General features: G+C 51.7%; 1 protein-coding gene across 2 annotated transcripts; it reads left to right on the forward strand.

Moving 5' to 3' along the window:
- Positions 1 to 519: 519 nt before the first annotated feature.
- LOC129674318 (sodium- and chloride-dependent betaine transporter) lies at positions 520 to 22,025 on the forward strand. 2 transcript variants are annotated; one of them, XM_055604243.1, is made up of 15 exons: positions 520 to 600; positions 4,154 to 4,383; positions 8,788 to 8,922; positions 10,207 to 10,347; positions 11,111 to 11,198; positions 12,206 to 12,338; positions 13,764 to 13,898; positions 15,317 to 15,420; positions 15,745 to 15,869; positions 16,968 to 17,080; positions 17,488 to 17,625; positions 18,320 to 18,422; positions 19,714 to 19,814; positions 20,206 to 20,376; positions 21,509 to 22,025. In XM_055604243.1, the coding sequence occupies exons 2-15, from the start codon at positions 4,170 to 4,172 to the stop codon at positions 21,650 to 21,652; spliced, it is 1,845 nt and encodes a 614-aa protein (XP_055460218.1). In that variant the 5' UTR covers positions 520 to 600; positions 4,154 to 4,169; the 3' UTR covers positions 21,653 to 22,025. The 2 variants fall into 2 exon arrangements, with proteins under 2 accessions (XP_055460218.1, XP_055460217.1); XM_055604242.1 differs by lacking the exon at positions 520 to 600 and adding an exon at positions 3,627 to 3,941.
- Positions 22,026 to 22,130: the final 105 nt, after the last annotated feature.

Here is a 22,130-nt window from a genome sequence, read left to right on the forward strand (position 1 = left end):
GAGCAAGCGCTCTAGCTGAGCTGAGCGACCAGGTAAGTAAGGAGCATGCGCAGGATCCCTCAGTCTGATTCTCACACCGCCTGTACCCCTGAGTCTGGAGAGCTGAGGACTCAGACCAGAGGCCAGACCTGGCAGGACTTTGTGTCTGGGCAGGAAGCAGGGAACTGTGGTCCACTGAGGCCGCAGAGAGTGTGATGTTTAGGCATGCTCCACCGTCACCCTCGCTGTCCACACGAACGGAACTGCTCAGGGACGAGCCTGAGTAGTAGGAAAGTCCACAGATGGGGAACTGGCCCCGAGAGGCAAGAGGCGGGCCGTCTGCCTGCCAGGGGAGGGCGGTCTGTTCCCAGAGGCAGGAAGGGAGAGTGGATGGATTTGGAACTAACAGTCACAGGTTGGGGGCGCCTGCTTCCCAGGCAGCCAGGGCCAGCTGCAGGCAGCCTGAGCGCCTCTCAGAAGGGGGGGGGGAGCTCCAGCTGGGTTGGGTCTGGGCCTGAGGGAGAGGGGGAGCTGGGGAAGATGTGGGCTGCCACAGTGGAGCCCAGCTGCCTACCAGGTGTGAAGGGCTACAGGAGCCAGGCTTTGGGGCCATGCACACAGGTATGTGTGTGCAAGGGGACGTGACGGAATGGCACCAGGGTGCTCAGGGGTGGGTGCTGGTATGTCGGTACGGGCTGAAGTGGGGCTGGGTCTCTTCTGTGCCGGGAAGGGGGTGAAGGTGTCTGAGTGGAACCCTAGTGGTGTGTGGGGGGCAGGGGAGGGCAGATTTCTGGAGGTGCCTCCCTAGAACCCAGGGTGGGCTTCCATCTAACCTGCCCAGCTCCTGAGAGGAGAGCTAAGGCTGTACTTTCTGGTCCTTTGAAGACAGAACCCAGGATATGCTCAAGGGCACCCAAGTATGGTGAAGTCCCTCCCCTGCCCCCAGACTGCCCCAGCCTGGCAAAGCAGGTGGACAGCCTGTGGAGGAGATCAATGGCTGCAGAGGTAACAGAGCTTGCGAAGGGGAACAAGCTGTCTGTGCTGTCGCTGAATTGTTCCTAGCAAAGAGACTAGAGGTGGGAGGGCACCTCGGGGGTGGAGCTGCCCTTTGGGTTTGTTGTTGTTTTTGTTTTTGTGAGGCAGGCTCTGGCCATGCAGCTGGGCTGGCCCGGGGACCTCAACCATCCTGCCTCTGTCCCTAGTTCTGGAGATCTCAGGCATGTGCTACTATACTGGCCCTAAAATTAAAGAAAGGAAAGAGGGCCTTGGGCAGCTTGCTTTTATGGTTATTGTCCTCCTGGACATTTCACCCCTGAGCCTAACTTGAACATCCAGTGCTGTGGTTTCAGCCCTCTTTCGCTCTGCTCATCCTGGCCCCGGGCCATCCCTCCTTTTGCGTGCCTTTGCTTTCATTTTGCTGTTCTAGTTTTCCATTCTTACCTGTGATACATGCTTTTCTCAAGAATCCCTTAAATAATTTCTTTATTTGTTTATTTTCTGTGTATGGATGTTTTGCCTGCATGCATATCTGTACACTTCATGCCTGGGACATGAGGAGGCCGGGAGAGGAATCCCCTGGGGCCGAGGTTACAGTTATGAGTCACCCTGTTGGTGCTGGGAGTTGAACCTGGGTCCTCTGGAAGGTCAGCCAGTGCTCTTAAGGGCCGAGCCATTTCTCCAGGCCCAATCTTTTATTTATAAGAAGTTCATGCCCATGGCTGTCCATCATCTCAGGTTCTTTTCTTCTTTCTCATCCTTGATAAGCCTCAGTCTCAGGACTGGACTGGTTCTGGGTTTGCTCCCCTGACACTGCTGTTTTCTATTTTCCCCTTCATTCATTCCTTCATGTACTCCTTTTCCCGCCAGGTCTTCCCCTCCAGCTCTTGAGATGGTCTTCATCTTACACCAGCTGCCAGTGGTTGGGAGAGAGCAAGGCTTGCCATCTGCCAGGTTCCTTGGGGTTCCTTGCATGTGGGGCTCGCTGTGAGCCCAGCTATCCCATGGCTTAGCAAGCAAAGGCAACCTGTTATGGTCTTTTACACACCTCTTCACCTCTACTCGCTCACTCTGTCCATACCCCTATTGAGAGAGAAGGGGTCATTCTCTCCGCTGGGAGATTTAGGGCTCAGAGGGAAGGTGCATTTGCCTAAATCACAAAACAGCTACTCGTTATCTTGGTGAATTGGTTTGGCCCTTAAAGATCTATTTAACTGAGCACGTGCTGCGTGTCAGGTGTTCTTCAACCTGGAGCCTCACTTCCTCCTCTGTAATGCAGGTTCAATAGTACTGGTAACTTCAGAGACCGTTAGGATGAGATTTGATAGTGGATATTAAGAACTTTATGTCTTTAATCGCGTGTTGATTCAGACGTTGATCTCTCATTGTTGTAATTAGCAAGTCTGGGTGAACTTGATTTCCTGTCTTGTGGCAGCGTTTGCAGCTCATTCATTAGCCCTTTATTTGTTCATCATTTATCATTTGGAAATGATTCACGCGTCACTCTGCAAGGTGCTAACTGTTTCAGTCTGGGTTCAGGCTTCACTGACTGCTGCCCTGGGAGGGACTGAGCTCCGGTGGGTGGGCTCCAGTAACGCAGCCTGGAGCCCCTCCCTCCCTGCCTCATCCTTCTTCCTTGTGCCTGAGAGGCCGGAGCCCTGAGTTTGCACCAGCTCTCCTTCTCCCTTTCCTGCACAGAGCTTTCACAGAGTTAGAAACTCTGAGCATATCCCAATACCAGAACCTCACCCTGCCATGCTTTCTCATTCCTGGGATAGCCTGCACCCGCCAAGTCACCTTCAAAATTTTCCACAACCCTAACTGGTTTCTGCCCACGCCTTTCTAACGGACTTGGGCTTGGGCTGTTGCCTGGGTTAAAAGGACTAACAAATAAACACAGAGTCTTCCTTCATAAAAAGACTCCCTGTGTTTTCCCAGAGCACCCGGAGGAGTAGAGATTGCCTAGCAGGCCTGGTCACTTTGACTCCCTGGATATCCCAGGAGGTGAGGGTCAGTGGACAGTGCTTTCCTGACAGTATAGTCACCTCCTTCTTGGCATCTCCCTGGGAGGAAGGCCAATAGTGGCCTCAGGATGACCAGCTGTATGGAGGCAAAGAGGAAGGAGGAAGCAGGCGTGGGTTCTAGATGCAGTTTACCTCCTGGAAATTGACAAATAGACAAGAGGAACAGAAAACAGAATGGACAGTGTCCCGTGGAGGCTTCAGCAGTGCTGGACAGTTTAGATGGCGGGGGAAGGGAATGGCGACAGCCACAAAGGGCAGCTCCGGCCAGGCTGTCCTTGTAAGCCACAGAGAGAAGCTCCAGCCACGCGCTCAGCCTGATCTTGAGGTCATCTTGACATAACCACCATCCAAGTGCCCCCTGCTGGCCCCAAGATCCCCTACCTTTCTCAGGACAGACATACAAAGAAACAGCTTCCCTTGAAGGCCTACGGCTGGACTGGATGCCAAGCCTGTCCTCCGCTGGCCCTTCTTAGAGGCCCCACCTTCCAGCTCTCTCCCAATCAGACCCCACAGTGAGCCAGCTCCCATGTTTACCAGGCCTCTATTGATCACAACTGCTCAGGAAAGCCCCGTGAGCCACTTCGGCCACACCTGCCCTTTAACCTTGGCACCCCTGGCAGCCTTTGAGCCCTTCTGGTCTGGAGGCCAGAGGCCAGGTCGCTGTTATTCACAGCACACTGAAGATCTGGACAGAAGGGCCAGCTCGCATGGTGGCCGGCTATAAAGATCAAAGGGAATTTTAGCTCTAAGTTCCTCAGTGATGGGGTTTTAGTCACAGCTCTGCCCCTGGGTGGTGTTGAGCAAGTCTCTGATCCCTAAAACCCTGCTTTGTCTGCTGAAGACTTGGCAAGCTAAGATCTGCTTCCTGTTGGCTCAGCCTCATAACTCTGAGAGTGGAGTGTCACTTGAGGCAGAAATGTCATCAAGAGCTTGGGAAGAAAGGTAATATGCCAACAGAAAGGACTGGGCTAGAAAGATCAGGGTGAAGGGAGATGGGTATGCAGGCTGGGTATGTGTGTGTGTGTGTGTGTGTGTGTGTGAGAGAGAGAGAGAGAGAGAGAGAGAGAGAGAGAGTGCGTATGTGTATTCTCCCCTTATCAGGTTTCTGCATCTCACGGTCCTGCCTTACCTTACGGTCCTGCCTTACCTTACAGGGCCTCCTTATCCAGTATGGACAGAAAAGTTGCAGTCCATGAAGATGGGTATCCAGTGGTCTCTTGGGTCCCTGAGGAGGGAGAGATGATGGACCAGAAAGGCAAGGACCAGATGAAGGATCGAGGCCAATGGACCAACAAGATGGAGTTTGTGCTGTCAGTGGCTGGGGAGATCATTGGGCTAGGCAACGTCTGGAGGTTTCCCTATCTCTGCTATAAGAATGGAGGTGGTGAGTTCACGTTCAGGTGGTGTGGTGGGGATCTCCCCTGGGAGTGTGGTCAAGTGGAAGGGGGCTAGCCATGAATCTGGAAAGCTCCTGTTGGGTCTCACCTCCACCTCCAGCCTCAGGGCCCTTCCTTATGAGCTGGGGGTGACATAACATCCAGGGCCGTGTGAGGTTTAAGCCAGACACAGAAGCAGAAGCATGAGGCCTGGCTTCTTAAGCTTCTGCATTACTCCCTGAGGGCTATCACGGCTAATGGGATTCATTCATCGATCCGTTCATTCAGCTCTCATGACTGCGTGCTGTCAGGAGCCAAGGCTCTGTTCTAGATGCAAGCCAGAACTTGGCCTGCGTGCTGCATTCTGATGAAGGCTGCACATCACAGGCGAGAAACACACGTGGCCTGTCATGGTGATGAGTTGAGCCACAAAGAGAAAAACAGGAAAAAGGGAGAGGGACTCTTGGGTGACATCTAAGCAGACATGAAGAAGGTGAAAGGGGATCCTTTGTGACCGATGAGATTCATTCTTGGGTCTGGAAGGTAGCTCTTCTTGCAGCAATGGCTTGTTCTAATACATATCAGAACTGTTCCAGGAACTGAAAACACACTTAGAGATAATCATTGTTTAGAAAAGGTTTCTAAACCCTATTTGTACTGAACCTGATAAATATCTAGTAGGTGTGTCCAGCCCCTTGACCCAGGTTTGGCATTGATGGAGGCAAACCTCTTGTGGATCAAAAATGTTTTTCTTTTTTTTTTTAAAGTTGCATCTGTAGTAAAATTATGCAGCCTTTCCACATTGTTCCTTTGACAGTACAGTCTGACATCCTAAGATGAGCTGGGGGTTCCTGTATCTAGGCATGTGATGTTTTATATGAGAGGCTTGAGCACTGTGGGCTCTGGCATCCAAATGATTCTCTCCCAAACTAACCCCGGGGCTGCCTATAACTGGGCAGCTGGACTTTCACTTCAACCCTTCTTTCTCTCATCTTTAACACGAGGGCCACAATGAGGCCCAGGCTCCCACCATAGAGATCTTCTGGGGGCTCTAGAAAAATAATAAGACCAGCTGGCAAAAGATTTATATGGAACATGATGTCACAGATGAATCTAAATATCATTGTTTTGCTTTAGGCTAGAATTGTCCCAACTCCTTGTGTTAACAAGGCTCACTTCCTCCAGATCACAGGAAGTTTATCTTTTATTAAAATATGTAAACAGATTCATTGATCATTGGTTAATGAGCATAACTCTGCAGAGGAGATTACCTTTCAAAAAAGTAGAAAAATAATAACGTGTTAGGATAAGGTCATCTCTGGTTGCGAGAGAGAGAGTGGAGCCACTTAACATCGCTGTCCTTAAGAAATGCCTCACCCCCAGATGAGGCAGGACTCTGGTTCAGTGAAAACCAGGCCTTTGCCTAAGGTAGATACCAGCAGAGGGAGGGAGAGTCTAAAGGAACCTCAAGCTGAAATCCATTGGCTAAGGTCCCCGTGGACACTGTCAGGCTGCTTATCTGCACAGCTGGTTACACACCATGAGACTGTGGCCAGGCAGTGTTCCCGGGCTAGGATTAATAAGCCCATTTGAGGAGAGGACATTTGCAGTGCTGGTATCTCAGTAGAGAGCCATGCGCCAAGGGCTTCCTGCACTATACCCAGAGCCAGCCTCCATCTAGCCCCAAATGGCCCGAGGAAAGCCTGTCTCTGGGTCTCCAGGGCTCTGCATCTTCTGTGGGGGCAAAAGCCCGCATTCCAGGGCACAGGAAATGTATGCCTGCAGCTGGTGGAAAGGGCCTTGTAGGCCATATGCTCCCATGGACTTCCTTGAAGGACCTCCTTCAAAGTGTGGAAACTGTACTCAGGGGCCACTGATTGGCCTTGTTTTATTTAGAATTTTTCTTTGAAATTTATTTCGTTTTATATGTGACTGTTTCGCCTGCATGTATGTATGTGTACTGCTCACACAGCCTGGTACACATGGAGGTCAGAGGAGGGTGTTGGAGTGAGTCCTAGAAATGGATTTATGGATAATTGTGATCTGGCATGTGGGTACCGAAAACTGAACCCAGGTCCTCTGTGAGAGCAAATCTTTGTATTTCTTTTCTTTTTAAAATTTTATTTATTACAATTTATTCACTTTTAAATTTAATTTTATTTATATATTTATTTATTTATCACAGTTTATTCACTTTGTATCCCCGTTGCAGCCCCCTCCCTTTTCTCCTCTCAGTCCCACCCACCCTCGCTCCTCTCCCCCTATGCCCTTTCCCTAGTCTCCAGGTAGTGGAGGTCCTCCTCCCCTTCTATCTGACCCTAGCCTGTCAGGTCTCATCAAGGCTGGCTGCATCATCTTCCTATGTGGCCTGGCAAGGCTGCACCCCCTCCACCCTCCAGGGGAGGTGATCAAACAGACAGCCATTGAGTTCACATCAGAGACAGCCCCTGTACCCCTTACTAGGGAACCCACTGGGGAACTGAGCAGCCAATGGACTTCCATTGAACGTGGGGTCTAGGTCCTCTCCATGCATGGTCCTTGGTCTTTTAACAGCTGAGCCATCTCTCTCCAGCCCTATTAGTTATCCTTTAAAAGGGAATTATGATGCATGCTGCAGCATGGGTGAATTTGAAGATGTGATCAATGAAACAAATATATAAGGATAAATGTTATGGTTCCATTCACGTATTCCATGTGAGGTGGCCAGAATAGGAAAATTCAGAGAGACAGGAAGTAGACTGTCATTGGCAGGGGCTGAAGAGGCAGAGCTCATGTTTGATGCATACAAAGTTTCCGTTTGGGAAGATGAAAAAGCTCTCTGGAGGTAGAACACTTTAGTGCTATGGGATTCTAAACTTATGAAAAATGTATGTACTTACATTGCATATTTTCAGCATGCACATACACACCGAGAAAAGAGGAAGATCTCAGCAGTTACGCCTAAAGGAGCAAAAATCAAAAAGTGCGTTAGGATGTGGGTGGTTTTCACTAAACACAAAACTAAAAGTCCAGTGAGAAAAATAATAAGAAAATACCGTTTCCTGCACTAGAAAATTCTATGGGTGCTGAAATGCTGTCAAGAATAGAGGTTTGTGATATGGATTTAGAAGTGGTGGCCAAATGACATATAAAACATTCTAATTTTCATAAAGAAGAAATGTGTGTGCTTACAAGAAATTTAGAGAGAGGGCCTGTAATTCCAGTACTTGGGTCCCTGAGTCAGGAGCATCAAGGCCAGAAGGATGACATGGTGAGACCTTGTCTAACGAAACAGAACCAGGCAGATTCTGAAAGAAGAGCTGGGGTACAGTTCCACGGTAGAGCATTTGGTCGCTGTGTGTGAGGCTCTGGGTTGTCAGCCTAGTGCCATCTCGCCAACAAAAGATGGGAAGGAAAACAGGGAAGAAGAAGAGGAGGGAAAGATGTAGGGAAGGAGGGAGGGAGGGAGACAGGCAGGCAGGTATGAAGTAGGCATGCAACAGACATGCAAGCATGCAACAGACATGCAGGCATGCAGGCAGGCAAGCTTTGGAAAGGATATACACTGCTCTGTGCTTTCATTCCTTTTGTGCTCCCTGGTTCTCGTCGGCGGGAGTGAGGACTTCAGAGGCATCATGGTCGGGAGTGAAGCCTCAGGGTCACCGATGTGCTGTGCTCGTTTCCTCAGGCGTACCTGAGTTCTTGTGTTTGCCACCTGGGCTTGGGTTTTCTTATCTGTGAAGGGGATGAGAACCTATCTCTCTCGCGGGAGGTTGACTTGTGAGGGTCGGTGCTGGTGAAGCTTAGAAGAGGGTCTGATATAGAAGTGCTAAGTTGCAAAAAAAAAACAAACCAAACACAAACAAAACACAAAAGCAAAACCAGAAAACAAACAAACAAATGAAGAATCCTCTCTCCGTGAGGGCCCTCGGGGTCCAGACAGTAGTCAGCAGCTCTCAGGTCGCTGTAGGGCTTCAGGGCAGGCGGAGCAGACTGCCCCTAGGGTTTGAGGAAAGCCCTCGGAAAACTCCTGGTGAGAAAAGAAGGCTCCCAAGTTGGCTTTGTTTGTTTCTAAAATGTTCCCATCTTGATAGCTTAATAAGCGTATCAAATTACACAGAACACATGTCTTTCTTTCAAAACTAATACGTGATTTGATTTGTAAAACACAGTAAATAGTTCATTTGCTGGAGCTTCCATCTCAGGATTCATTTCTTTCTTTTTTATTTTATTTTTTTCCCCAAGGCTTTGCCTGACTTATTTGGGGCTTGTGTCAGGATCTTCTGCTGGGCACCCCTGACGGCATGCGGCTAGACAGAGACACTGAGGGTCTTGGATGTAGGAGAGATGAGACTGCAGGGGTCGGGGGAGGCTAGGGGTTCAAGGTCTGGAAGCGGCAAGCGGCTCAGACTCCGCCGTTCTTTTCCTCCCAGGTGCTTTCTTCGTCCCCTACTTCATCTTCTTCTTCAGCTGTGGCATCCCGGTGTTCTTCCTGGAGGTGGCACTGGGCCAGTATAGCAGCCAGGGGAGTGTTACTGCTTGGAGGAAGATCTGTCCCCTCCTCCAAGGTGAGCGTCATCCTTCCCCCTTTCTCCCCTCGGACCCACCATCCTGCCTGCCTCTGTTTGTTGTCCCTGCTCTTGTTTTCCTGTTCCCAGCTTCACTTGCCAGGCTCTCCTCTCCTGTGTTGTGTGAAATCAGCCTCTTGAGGCCCAAAGTTTAGATAGCCAGGGAGAAGGGTGTGTCGAGAAAAACGGTATAGAATTGTAGATACCAAAAATTAAGTGTGGATATTGGGAGATGCAGGCAGGCCCCAGGGAAAGTATGTTTCTGACTCCATGTCATGACTCAAACAGGCTTCAGGAGACTTCATCAGCACGAGAATGCTGGTGGCGTGATAGCCAGCACCTTTGGAACCTGGCTGTGTCAGTGTTCATGTGAGCCTCTCGTTACTCTCATTACACTGACCTCATTCTACAGACAGAGAGTGAGGTCATTCGCCACGAGTTTAAACACCCGAGGCCTTTTCTTCTTGCCTTCATTAGTTACAGCTTATCCTTCTCTGGTCAATCTGTGGTGTGGACACAAGCAGCCAGGCTGCCTTTTTACCAGCCTCCCTTAGTGGCTTACCTAGTTCCCAGGGCTACGGTGGAGGGCCCAAGAGCCCCCTTGTCTCTGAGACATCTCTTACACCTCAGATGCAGAAAAGGTTCTTCATGTTAGTACCTGAAGGATCACTAGGGACCAGGCTAGCTGGCTTGTTTGTCCAGAAAGGGACCAAATTGGGAGAACTGTGTCCTGGCTCCCGAGAAGGCTAGCTGCCTAACTAAAGACTGGGAAAAGGCAAGGCTAGTTGCAAGCTACACCTCTTGGGGCTGTAGCTGGCCTCTGGTAGTATCTAGGAGACCCCCACTGGGGCCACGGCCCAGCTAAGCACTGCAGCTAAGGTCACCATGAGAACTCATTTCCACTGAGGAGACCGCGTTCTTGACACAGCCTCAGCAGCTGTCCACGCTCTTGCCAATCCTGCCTTGCTCCTTCCTGCTTTGTCGCTTCTCATTTTACAGGTGATATATGATGGCAATAGAAAAATAGAAAGGGCAGGCAGGGAGAGAGAGAGAGAGAGAGAGAGAGAGAGAGAGAGAGAGAGAGATGGGGACAGTGACAGAGACAGAGGGAAGGCAGAGGGAAAGAAGGAAATGTTCCCACTGCCATGGGAGGATATGTAAGACAATGAATCTATCCAACTTCCCTTAAGAGGGTGATACGAAGTTTGGTGTAGGGGCACAGGCGCTGTGTGAAATGTGTCTTGGCTTATGCTGACCTTTTTGACTCTCGCTTTGCTCCTGCAGGCATTGGCATGGCATCTGTGGTCATTGAGTCTTACTTGAACATCTACTACATCATCATCCTTGCCTGGGCTCTCTTCTACCTCTTCAGCTCCTTCACCTGGGAGCTTCCCTGGACAACTTGCACCAACTCCTGGAACACAGGTATCTGTGTGTCAGTCCTACCATGGGGCCTTGCCGGTGAGGTTGGCCCGTGGCGGCTGGTGACAGCATCACAGACCTTGCCTTATAGCTGAGGCGCGTGGGCTGTGCTTTCAGTGCTACAGGCTGGCCCTTCTGTGCAGCCAGACGGACTAGCCACTGGGGGAACCAGTGAGGCTGTCATACAACTGCAGCATGCCTCCATTTAGCAAGCGTTTCTGGGCGCCTCTCACGGGTCAAACACTGAGTAAGGGCTTGGCTTGGCCGCGGTAGAAGAAGATGAATCAGCAAAGCCAGACTTGCCCTTGATGGGTAGGGAGAAAAAAAAAAGTACAGCAAATATAGAATAACAGGGGGAGGTTAGAGCCCATCTTGATAACTGAACGGGGAAAGTTCAGCACAGGGTCTAGGCTCTTTGAGTGGAACACGGGAAGGCCAGGCAGCCTATTGAAGGGAGCTGCCCTTGTGGGCTGGGCTTGTCTGTGCTCCATATTGCTCTGGAGGGTTTTGGCACATTCATAGGAGTGGCCAGACAGGTGCAGTGGACACAGGCTGTAAGGGAGGGGGGGGGGGGGGAGGGGGGGGGGGGAGGGGGGGGGCCGCCCCCCCCCCCCCCCCCCCCGCCCGCCCATATCCTGGCTCCTGAGGAAACTCCTGGGCCTAGAAATAGTGGGGAGCTCTGGGTAACGGGCCAGCGGTAAGTGCAAGAGCATCCTCCCTCATCGGGTCCCTGACCGATATACTTCCCCATCCTTGTCCCCGACAGAGCACTGCGTGGACTATCTGAACCACTCAGCAGCCAGAGCAGTGAGCCACTCGGAGAATGTCACCTCACCTGTCATGGAATTCTGGGAGTAGGTCCTGGGCCTGGTTGCCATATACCAGGGGCCCTAAGCACAGGAAGCCTGGATATCTGCACTGTGCAAACTTGAACATTGGTGGTGCATGCTTCAGGCTCTGCACATGCTGTTTAGCATCACCGGTCCTCTGCCCCCTAGACCCGTATCCTTTAGGAATAAGGGAACCTTCACAGTCAGCCTTGATTACCTACCTATGCTTTCATACGTACCCCAAGCCTTCACATGTCTGTACAAACTTGCACTTTTTCGCCTCTATCCACTTGTTCTCATGGCTGCCCTTTGTTGCTGTCTGCATACTCTGGCTGCACGCACACATCCGCAGACCTCTTTGTCCACACGGTCAGGGAGACCACTTTTATTATATTCTGGCATCTGTGTGTTCTCTGGTAGCCAGTCGGTAGCTTGACACTGACTGGTAAATGTGCTCATCACTCCCTCTCCTGAACGATGGATGATGTACGCCTCCACCCCGGAAGGCCATGTGCACTGCCTGCTCTTCCTCGTGGTCTGCCTGTGTCCTCACACCGATTCTCCCTGCACACACTCACCTGTCTATCCCTGCCCTCTCACCTGCCCATTCTGGGTGGTCTGGCCTCTCTCCTAGGCAAACGCATGTCCACCCTCATTTTCTGATAATAACATACTTCCATTCCCTCCCTTTGATCCTGTGCCATCTCTGACCTCTCTCTGCGTGTGTGTGTGTGTCCATTCTCCATCACTTGCTCTTTATCTCTCCGTACAACAGAGAAACCTAGATGAGTTAGAAAGACACAGATGCCTGTGGCATTACGGTGGTTTGGCCTTCTAACAGCCAGGGGTACTCAGACCACAGGTGGGAACTTGGTATGGCTGTGGAGAGGTTGCTGGTGATAGGGACAGGGGAGGGATGGCCTTGGAGAGTGTTACCTGTTGGGTCAGGTCTGAATCAGGAGACTTGGTGATGGAGGCAGACTGTCCCCTTTGGTCTCTCAACTGGTTACTTATTTTTCCCAATCCCTTAGGAGACGGGTTTTGGGCATTACGTCCGGCATCCATGACCTGGGGTCCCTGCGCTGGGAGCTGGCCTTGTGCCTTCTGCTCGCCTGGATTATCTGCTACTTCTGCATCTGGAAGGGGGTCAAGTCCACGGGCAAGGTGAGGTGTCCCAGCTCCTTGTGAGTACCTACAGTCTCAGAGTCCTCAGGGATAGCTGAAAGGGCCCCTCAGGAGAGCAGAAAGAAAGATCTATTTTTGTAAGAACAGGTGAGGTTGCAGGAACACGGGGATTGAGCTCGATACAAGGGGAGACATTTTCCTAAGAAGATTTCACAAGACCTGTTTATCTAAGTAATATTTAGAGCGAAACAAACCTGTAAGGATCCCCCTTTTGAAGCTCATCGGTTTCCAAGCTGTCAGCAATATAGGGTGGTGGTGTCTCCTACTCTCCTTTGCGTGTGTGTATCTGTCTCTTGTTCTTATGACATACCTGTTGCATGTAAATGACACATGAAGAGTTCCCATGCGTATTAGCAAACAGAACCGCCTTTGGGGGTAAGTGCCAATCAGTGGAGGAGTTTAAGCCAAGAATGGGCAGCAGTGGGCTTGTTATGGGGTGAGATTTCAGACCTGAGCATCATTTCCAGTCCCCTTGACTTGGAGGAATGATGCCTCCTGCTTTTCAAAGACAAGACTGGCAGGTGACGAGTGTTCGGATTGGCCTTGGGCCTGCAATGAGCTCCTTCAGGGAGGACGTATTGATTTCAGAGTGGGGTTTGAGGGAGGATGGATCAGGACAGGAACTTGAGGCTGCTGGTCATTGCCAGGAAATGTGCTTGACAGGAGGCAGAGAGTGCGGGTGGGAAGCAGGGCTGGGGTTGTAACAATGTCCATCTCACAGCTAAGGTTCTTGTCCAAAAGCCCCACAACTTCCTAGTGTAGCACCACTAGCTGGGAACCAAGATTTTTAGCATGTGAACCTGCCCGGGAGACGTTTCACAACTAAATGGTGATACTCCTTCCCTGGGTTGTGGTCAAAAAAGGGCAACAACAGGAAAGATAAGAATGATGGCCCAGGCAGATACAACCTTGACAGGGCAGCATGGAGTCCCTTTTGAGTCTCTATGATGCTCTGGCCACTGCTGCCGCCCCAACCTGGGCCTGGAAAAGTACAATCTGGATCACCCACAGATTGCCAGGCGAAATTGGCCACCTTCTTCCTGGAGAGGAGCCCACACTCAGGGGCTCCAGGGAGGGTACCCAGGGTGGTGGGTGGGGTCCAGGTTCTGTACTTAAAAGTCCTCTCACGTTGTAGGCTGAGAGCTTCTCCCAGTCTTCCCTGTCTTCCCCACTTGCGCTCCCCTCCTCTCCTCCCTGCCGATGTGTATCAACACTCTGCTGGGGAGTAAGATCCGCTGGAATGTGTAAAGGGAGGTGTGGAAAGTTTCATGCACTCGCCATCGGCTGTGTGGATGAATCGGGGAGGTCTGAGCAACCGGGATGGATGTGGAGTGATGTGCCCTGCCCCCCCTCCCGCCTCTGTGTACCCAGGCCAGGAGTGACTTTGGTCTGCTTTCCCCCCAGGTTGTTTACTTCACAGCCACTTTCCCCTACCTCATGTTGGTTATTCTCTTGATCCGGGGTGTCACCCTGCCTGGAGCCTACCAGGGCATCGTCTTCTACCTGAAGCCAGACTTGCTCCGCCTCAAGGACCCCCAGGTGGGCACCACGAGGGGACCCCCCCCTTAACTGATATGTGTCCTCACCAGACTCTGCTGCACTCTTAAAGTCTCCTGTTGCTTTTCCTTGGGTTTGAGAGAAATAGATGTGTACCAGAGAAGAACTAGATATCATAGAAGGAATTTGGGAGAAAATGGACGGGCGTCGCTTGAAATCCCACCACCACTATTAGCGTTTTTCGTCTACTTCCTCCGCCCGCCCCCCCCCCTACAAGGCGGTGTGGATGTGTTAACACAGTTGAGCTAATTTTATTTAGAGAAATGGATCCTTTGACTTAAATTGTGTTATAAGCCTTTCCCTGTGCCATTAAGTTTATCTTTAAATGCCATCTCAGCGTCTGTAGAATATCCCCTCCAAACATAATTTATTCAACAAAAATATCCGGAGGGCATCTTAACAGCGTCTTACTGCCTGACGCTGGGGTTAGAAGGGTGGAGAAAGTGGGCCATGTCCCTCCCCTGCTGAACCCTGAACCCCAGCCTCGGGCACTGAGGTGATGTCTGCTTTCAAATATACATGATCTGTCAGTATCTGAGGGCGGTTATCCACGACACCACACCCGCAGATTCTCGGGTCTCTCGTTAGGAACGGTTCAGTGTTTTGTCTGACCCGGGCCCATCCTATCACATCCATTAAATCATCCCTAGATGGCTCGTGATGCCACCATGTCAGCTGCATTTAAACAGCTGTTCTGTCGTGTCCATACAGGGGACAGGGCTAAGAAAAAAGGTTGGTCCTTGTTAGGACAGGTACAATTGGTTTTTTCTTCTGAATATTTTTCATCTGAGGGTTGGTTAACTCCCCATCCCCACCCCTCCGTTCCCAGTGTGTCTCTCGCTGGCCTGGGACTTGGGCAGGAGCGGCTGCCTGGCTAGGGTGCTCCCGGGATCGGCCCTGGGCTTACAGATGTTTATCACCACGCCTGGCTTTTTTCCCTGGGCATTTCCTCATGAATGTATTGGCCATTTACATTTCCTCCTCTAGGACTTGTCCAAGCCCCCTCCCCCCCCTTTTTTTTTTTTGCTTCCACCAAGTCTTGGTGGATTTCTTTATATTTTTATGAGGTAGCCTGTGCCCCAGGTCACAGTTCGAAAGGTGCCATGCAGACACACTGGCTGAACGAATGCCAGAGACAATTCAGTTTATCAGGTCCAGGGACAGCCTGGGCCTGTAGAGGACGCCTGGGCAGTCCCACATGCATTTGCTGCTTTCTGAGTATGCACAGAGCCAAACTGAAAACGGGTCCTGCCTGTGAGAAGGTGGATGTGGAGAGGAGGCTGCAGGCGTGGTCTGTGTGGGACATGAAGAGGTGGGCTGTGCTCTAGTGAGGGGCTGCATTCTGTTAGCCAGAGCTCTAGGCCCTGGCTGCCTCTACCACTTTCTTGGGCCTCACGTAGGTGTGGATGGATGCGGGCACCCAGATCTTCTTCTCCTTTGCCATCTGCCAGGGCTGCCTGACGGCCCTGGGCAGCTACAACAAGTACCACAACAACTGCTATAGGTGAGAGCCGCTGGTGTGTCAGGGGAGGGCAACCCTGCCTCTGTGGGAGCTAAGCAGGGCCTGTGTGGACACCTTTCTGAGGCCCAGTTTCTTTCCCCCTTTCCTGGTCCCCTCCTCTTGCCCTGACATCTGGTGTTTGCTTTACCTGTGCCATATCGCTCTTGTTTTTTTTTTTTTTTCTTGCTTTTTTTTTCTTCTGTGTTTTTCCATTCCTCTTTTTTCTCCTTTCCCTTCTATCTTTTGGTCTGTCCTTCTTGGACTGCCTTTTCTCTTCTCCTTTATCTTCTCTTCCCCATCTCTGTCTGACTTTATTTATTCCCCCAGGGACTCCATCGCCCTCTGCTTCCTGAACAGTGCTACCAGCTTCGTGGCTGGGTTTGTCGTCTTCTCCATCCTGGGCTTCATGTCTCAAGAACAGGGGATACCCATTTCTGAAGTGGCTGAGTCAGGTAGGAGACACTCTCCACGGGCTGCTTGAGAGGCCAGGAGGGAAAGTTGGAGGACAGAGCCCTCCTGATGAGAAGGGGGAATCACAAAACCAGGACAAAAGGCCTTTTTAGCTTGAGGGGTTGTGCATCAACAAAGCTTTTAGAACCGTGAGAGAAGATAAGCAAGGAGAAGGGAAGAAAGCAGAAGAGGAAGGGAGGGAGGGAGATAGGAAGAGAGGAAAAGAGAGAGAGAATCAGATTAGAATCTGTATGTGTGCGTGTGTGTGTGTGTGTGTGTGTGTGTGTGTGTGTGTGTAAGCTTACCTGAAGGTTAGTCCCAAGGAAGAACACACACAGAATGGAATTACTTGTTTTCTTTAAACAGCCCTGCCCACCCACATGCTTACATAGAGGCCCACAGTTACACCAGATGCTTACAGGCACACAAATCTGCTCACAAACATATTCTCATGTGGGTACTCAAAAATGCTCAGGACTCACAGACGTTCACAGATACAGACACACGGAGACACACATAGAAGATCACAGAAGTCCACACACAGGTGCTCACAGGCACAAGCACACAGATGTGATTAGTCATTCACAAAAAATCATATGTATAAATTCACACACACACACACACACACACACACACACACACACACTCACACACTCAGACATTCATAAATGAGCACAGAAGCACATAGAAATCACAGGAATCCACCCTCATAGATGCTCACAGATACAGTGATCCTCGCATAAACTCAAGGCTTATACAAACACTAGCAGGTGTATGCCGACGCTAACAGACGTGCATAGAATCTCGCAGGCCCTACAGATATTCACAGACACAAACACTCGGAGACAGGCGCTCAGAGCGGCACACGGGCTTTCACAGGTGACCACAGACGCTTGTGTTTACAGACACAGACGCCCATGGACACACATAGATGCTAACGGCACACAGACACTCATGGGCACTCATGGGCACTCACAGGCAAGCCAAGGTGCACACAGTTGTCCCCACACACTCCTGGGTGCATGTTGTGCTAGGGAGAGGGCCTCTCTTCAGGTAGTGAGTGGTCTGGAGTTCACATAGCTGTATTGTGTGCTTGGCAGGTCCCGGGCTGGCCTTCATAGCCTTCCCCAAAGCCGTGACAATGATGCCTCTGTCCCAGCTGTGGTCCTGCCTTTTCTTCATCATGCTCCTCTTTCTAGGGCTGGATAGCCAGGTATGGCACCCTTGTCTGGGGGTCCCTCTTTCCGCCTCTGCACTTCTCCTCACACGCCTTCTCCCCACCACGCCCCAGAGGCCTCCCTCACTGTGGTTTGGGTCTTTCCCCTGGTGTTCTGATGGGTGCTCCCAGGCCTCCAGAGCCCCAGCTGTGAAAGGGCTGCCAGTCTGCTCCATAGACGCGTACTCATCACCAGACTCGTGGTCCAGTCCCTCCCCCTCCCAACCCTCCCGAATGGGATTCCTGGGATATGAAGTTGTAGCCCAGGACAGGGTTGGCTCCTCATTGCCCCTTCCCCCACGTCAGCGTAGACAAATAGAGTGATGCATGGCAGGGTTGTGGGGCGGGGGGCAGAGCCGGGCAAGGCCTGTGCCTTGGCCTCACAGCTATCTCTTGGCTCACAGTTCGTCTGTATGGAGTGCCTGGTGACCGCCTCTATGGACATGTTCCCTCAGCAGCTCCGGAAGAGAGGCCGCAGGGAGCTGCTGATCCTGGCTGTGGCTATTGTTTGCTACTTGATGGGGCTTCTTCTGGTCACTGAGGTGAGAGGACAGTGGGGGGGGGGGGGCTGCTGACCCTTCAGAACCTTTCCTTCCTTCTTTCTGTCCAGGAGTGAGGCTGAAGGTCCCACTCACTGGAATCTAAGTGCTGGGTGATGGGAGCCACGCACAAATGCCCTAAACACCAAGGGAGTCTGAATGGGGCCGGGTGACAGCAGAGTCTGCCGCTGTTTTGGCATGACTCTACCTGTAGCACCGTTGGGCATGAGCCCCACCTCCCTTTCCTCAGGTCGCTTGGCCCCTAGGCAGATCTCCCTACATGGTATCAGGCAAGGCTGTTTCTGCTCCTGGTACCTTTCCCCATTCCGCCAAGCAGGCTTTCTCTTGAGTCTGACAGGTGCTCAGGCTGAGACCCTTCCTTAGGCTTACAACATGGGAGAGGACTGCCATAACCTTGCGCCCCCCCAAAAAAAATGGAGTGAGGGGTGCTAGTTCCACCAAGAGGGGATACTGAGCTATAACACACTACCACTGGTCCCTTACCCCCAGCGCCTTGGGGTATCAGAAATGATTGTCCCGAGGCTGACGGTAGTTCCTGATGGCAGAACTAGGCCGAGCCGACTCCTGTAACAGGTTTCTCCTGAGCAGGGCAGGGCAGGGCAGGGCAGGGCAGCACACCTCCCTATAGGGGCAGGTGCTGGCCTTGCCCAGGCCTTAGCTTCCTCCTTCTCCACAGGGCGGGATGTATATCTTCCAGCTCTTTGACTACTATGCCTCTAGCGGCATATGCCTGCTCTTCCTCTCCTTGTTCGAGGTGGTCTGCATCGGCTGGGTGTATGGTAAGTGGGGCAGGGGGCTGCAGAGCAGGAACAAGATGCCCCAGGGCTGAGGAGGGCAGGATCCATCCAGGATGGAAGTCTTGGTCTGTTTGTCTGGACTGATTGCTTTTGCTAGGAGTGTCAGACATGCTTGGAGGCCCGGTGTCTCTCTGAGAGTTAAGGGGAGGACAAAACAGGCTTTCTTTATCGGTGGAATCCCAGTCAGAGGGGACCTTTAGGGCCATTTGGCTTGACACCTCCTCCCAACACCCACCCTCAGCTTCCTCCTTGCTTTTCCAACAGCCAAGCCAGGTATATAGGCTTGGAACACTGTGGAACACTGAACACATTAGGCACTGCTTTCTTGCAGGGAGGAGGATTCTGTCCTGTCCTGACTTCCAGGGATGGCTTGGGCCCCACAGCAGTAGCAATCCCAGTGCTCAGTGTCTAAGCCATTGTAATGCTTGGTGATAGCTGAGGTTCCAGGCACTGCCCTGGGCAGGTCACATGCCATTTCAAGACCTGCATCTCGGCCTTTATTTATTTATTTATTTATTTTTTGCCTAAGCTCTTGCACAATCACTAAATGGAAAAGCCATCTCTGATTCTGGTCTGTGGGCTGCTTGGCAACAGGTTGGGGACAACATGCTAATGTCACCAGGCCTGGAACAGAGAGAATGAGTAGACACCTCATATTAGGGTCTCAGAGGAAGCCAGGAAGGTACTCACTTCACAACCCTGGCCTTCCTATGGTGTCCTTTCCTGTCATTGGAGCCTGTTCCTCCTCCCACCTTAAGTGTTAGATATCTGCCTGATTCTCCTGCAACTTTTGTTCTCAAAGGCACCAATAAACTCAGTCCAGGGGCTGGACACACCTCCTGGCAACGTTGGGCTTGGAACTTTGGTCTTCAGAAGTCAAAGCTGTGGCCCGTTAAAGCTTGGCATTCATATGCCAGTGATCAGTGGGAAGGCAGTGAGCTGGGGTTAGAGGAGGCCCCTAGACGTGGCCACCGGTGAATAGACTGTCACATCCAAGGAGATCCTGGTCCTGCCTGAAACGAGGGCCAGGGTGAAAGCTGACATAAGCAAAGCCAGTGAGCGTCTTCACTAGGCGCAAACCGACCCGACAGTGCCCAGTGTGAGGAAGTCACGGGTCTAGAATCAGGAGCACGGCTCTATTCATCCTTAGACAGGACAGCAGAGGTTGCTCCAACAGCTGGTGGGCAGCAGCTTCTGCCGCCGCCACCTCCACCGCCACCGTCACGTCCAGTCTGCATCTCCTTAAGGTGTTACCATTTCTATCCTGGCCCAGGGGCGGACCGTTTCTATGACAACGTAGAGGACATGATTGGCTACCGGCCGTGGCCCTTGGTGAAGATCTCCTGGCTCTTCCTGACCCCTGGCCTTTGCCTGGTATGCACCTTCTCACCACCCCTTCTCCCCCTTGTCTGAGGAGGACTTGGTACCTGGGGGCTCTTTCCTGCCTGAGCAGAGGTGCTGGTCCCTCTCTCTCCCTTCTCTCCTGGGCCTCTCATCCACTTGTCTTCATTTAGTCTCCCTTCTGCCTCAGCTCTCCCTCCTCCACAGCCTTACTTTCCCCTGACAGACCTCTTCCTGTCTGTCTTGAGCTCCTTAAACCCCATGCTCGTCATCTGCCTCAGTCGCTGTGACTGACGGATCAGCAGCACTGTCCTACCTCAGATGCCTGTCAGAGTGGGTGGGTGATCCTCGGCCCTTAGCTGTTGGTATAGCCAGGGAGGAACTCTGGGTGGCTCTTGTATCATCCCACGCCTCTCCCTTTTAGGCCACCTTCATCTTCTCCTTGAGCAAGTACACACCTCTCCAATACAACAATGTCTATACGTACCCTTCTTGGGGATACTCCATTGGATGGCTCTTGGCTTTCTCCTCCATGGGCTGTGTCCCACTCTTCATCATCATCACCCTCCTGAAGACCCAGGGTTCCTTCAAGAAGGTAGGTGGCCATGGAGGTGACCCAGTGAAGGAGGCCCCTGACAGAGGCTTAGGCGAGGGGCCCATGTCAGCTCCCTATAGAAGAAAGCCCTGAGACTACATGGAGGTCTTTGAGACCTTTGAAGATCAGGCCTCCGGAGTCCCAAGTTCATAGAATCTGACCTCAGGCTGACCTCGAAGGCCAGCTAGCCACACGCTGCTTAATGGTTAAGGGAAAAACAAGGTTCAAATGGGGTCAGATGCAGAAGGGCTAAAGAACACATATAGATCCTGGCTTGGGAAAACTGCCAAGCGCACCCTGGCTCCTAGTTTCTTTGCTTATCATAGCCCCAGCTGGGGCCCAGCCGGTGGCTCCTGTGTAGTTTGGGGTATGTCTTCCTGGAGGAAGTCACTGCCAATGGCCCATAAAGATACTAATTTTGTCTGTCAAAGTCAGACTCTTCAGTAGTAATAGAGAAGTGTCTACAGTGCTTTAACTGAATGGGCTTTTTGAATTCTTGCTATACGAATACATATCAGCAAGGTCAGAGATGGGGGATAACTGGAAAATACTTAAGGGGGCATATAACAATGGTCATTAGAAGGGTAGTGAGGACAGTCATGGCACTTATCACCTGTCCTGGGCCAAGGAACTGTCCCATTAGGTGTGTTGTTACCCCTATTTCATGGATTAGGAAAGTGAGGGGACTGATGGGATAGAAGAGTTAGGTGAGTTACCTGAGATTGTTCTAGTTAGAACCGGAAAACCGGGAATTCATACTCTGTCTCAAAAAAAAAAAAAAAAAAAAAGAGAGTATGAATTTTGGAGACAGTGTTTCTCTGTGTAGCCTTGGCTGTCCTGGATTCACTCAGTAGACCAGGCTGGCCAGGAACTCACAGAGATCCGCCTACCTCTGCCTTCCCTAGTGCAGGGATTACAGGTGTGTGCTACCACGCCGGGCTGAGTTTGCACTCTTAATTACTTCTCATTTCCCACCTTCATCTCAGAACCGTTCTGCATTCAGCCATGAGCGCCCGGCCTTGTTTCTGGGGACACAACCACAGAGGGCGTCCTCCCGCTCACCTGCTCACCCGCTCACCCGCTCACCCGCTCACCCCTTCATTTATTTACCCCCTGCTGCTCTTCTCCACAGCGCCTTCAAATACTCATCACACCGGACCCGAGTCTGCCCCAGCCACAGCAGCGTCCACCTCGGGACGGCTCCCCTGCTCAAAACTGTTCTTCCTCTCCTGCCAAGCAAGAGCTCACTGCCTGGGAGAAGGAGACACACTTGTAGGAAGCGCCAGAGGCCAGGTGGTTCCAGAGCCAGGAACCTGGTCAAGGCTACTTCCACCCAGGGATAACCTCTGCTCCGTCCTGCTGAGGCCTTCGAGGTCTCTGGAAAAGCCCTTCCGGGAGCCACTTTTCTGTGCAGCTGGAATGGCTGGCCAACCTCTCAGTCCTTCCCAACCGTGCTCCAGGAAGCTGTGTTTGCCATGTTCTTTGTACTCAAAACCCCGACTTCTTGGATTAAGAAACCAAGAGCTGGACAGGCAGAGTGATGCTCTGCAGAGCCCAAGAGCCTCCTCGGACTTTGCTGCTCTTTGCTGAGGCTCTTGGGCCTTCAGCCTCTCCCTTGCCTCCATAACAAGCCTTTACAGAATACCCGATCCTGCACGCGTGCCTCTTCCTTGTCTCTCTCCACTCCAGCTGTTCACGGGTGGGAGGTCACCTCCCGACAGGCGCCCAGGGATGGGGATGTGCCTTGTTAAGTT

Source organism: Psammomys obesus, unplaced genomic scaffold (genome assembly GCF_907164565.1).
Source record: "Psammomys obesus unplaced genomic scaffold, mPsaObe1.curated_primary_1811, whole genome shotgun sequence".
NCBI classification, from domain to species: domain Eukaryota; kingdom Metazoa; phylum Chordata; class Mammalia; order Rodentia; family Muridae; genus Psammomys; species Psammomys obesus.

Bases quoted from the DNA above. Each gene is read 5' to 3' on its own strand.
- LOC129674318 (XM_055604242.1), top strand. From the start codon at position 3,916: ATGTCATCAAGAGCTTGGGAAGAAAG. The intron at 11,199-12,205 runs GTAGGTCCTGGG...CCAATCCCTTAG, and splicing joins CCTGTCATGGAATTCTGGGA to GAGACGGGTTTTGGGCATTA. The intron at 20,377-21,508 runs GTAGGTGGCCAT...TCTTCTCCACAG, and splicing joins CCCAGGGTTCCTTCAAGAAG to CGCCTTCAAATACTCATCAC.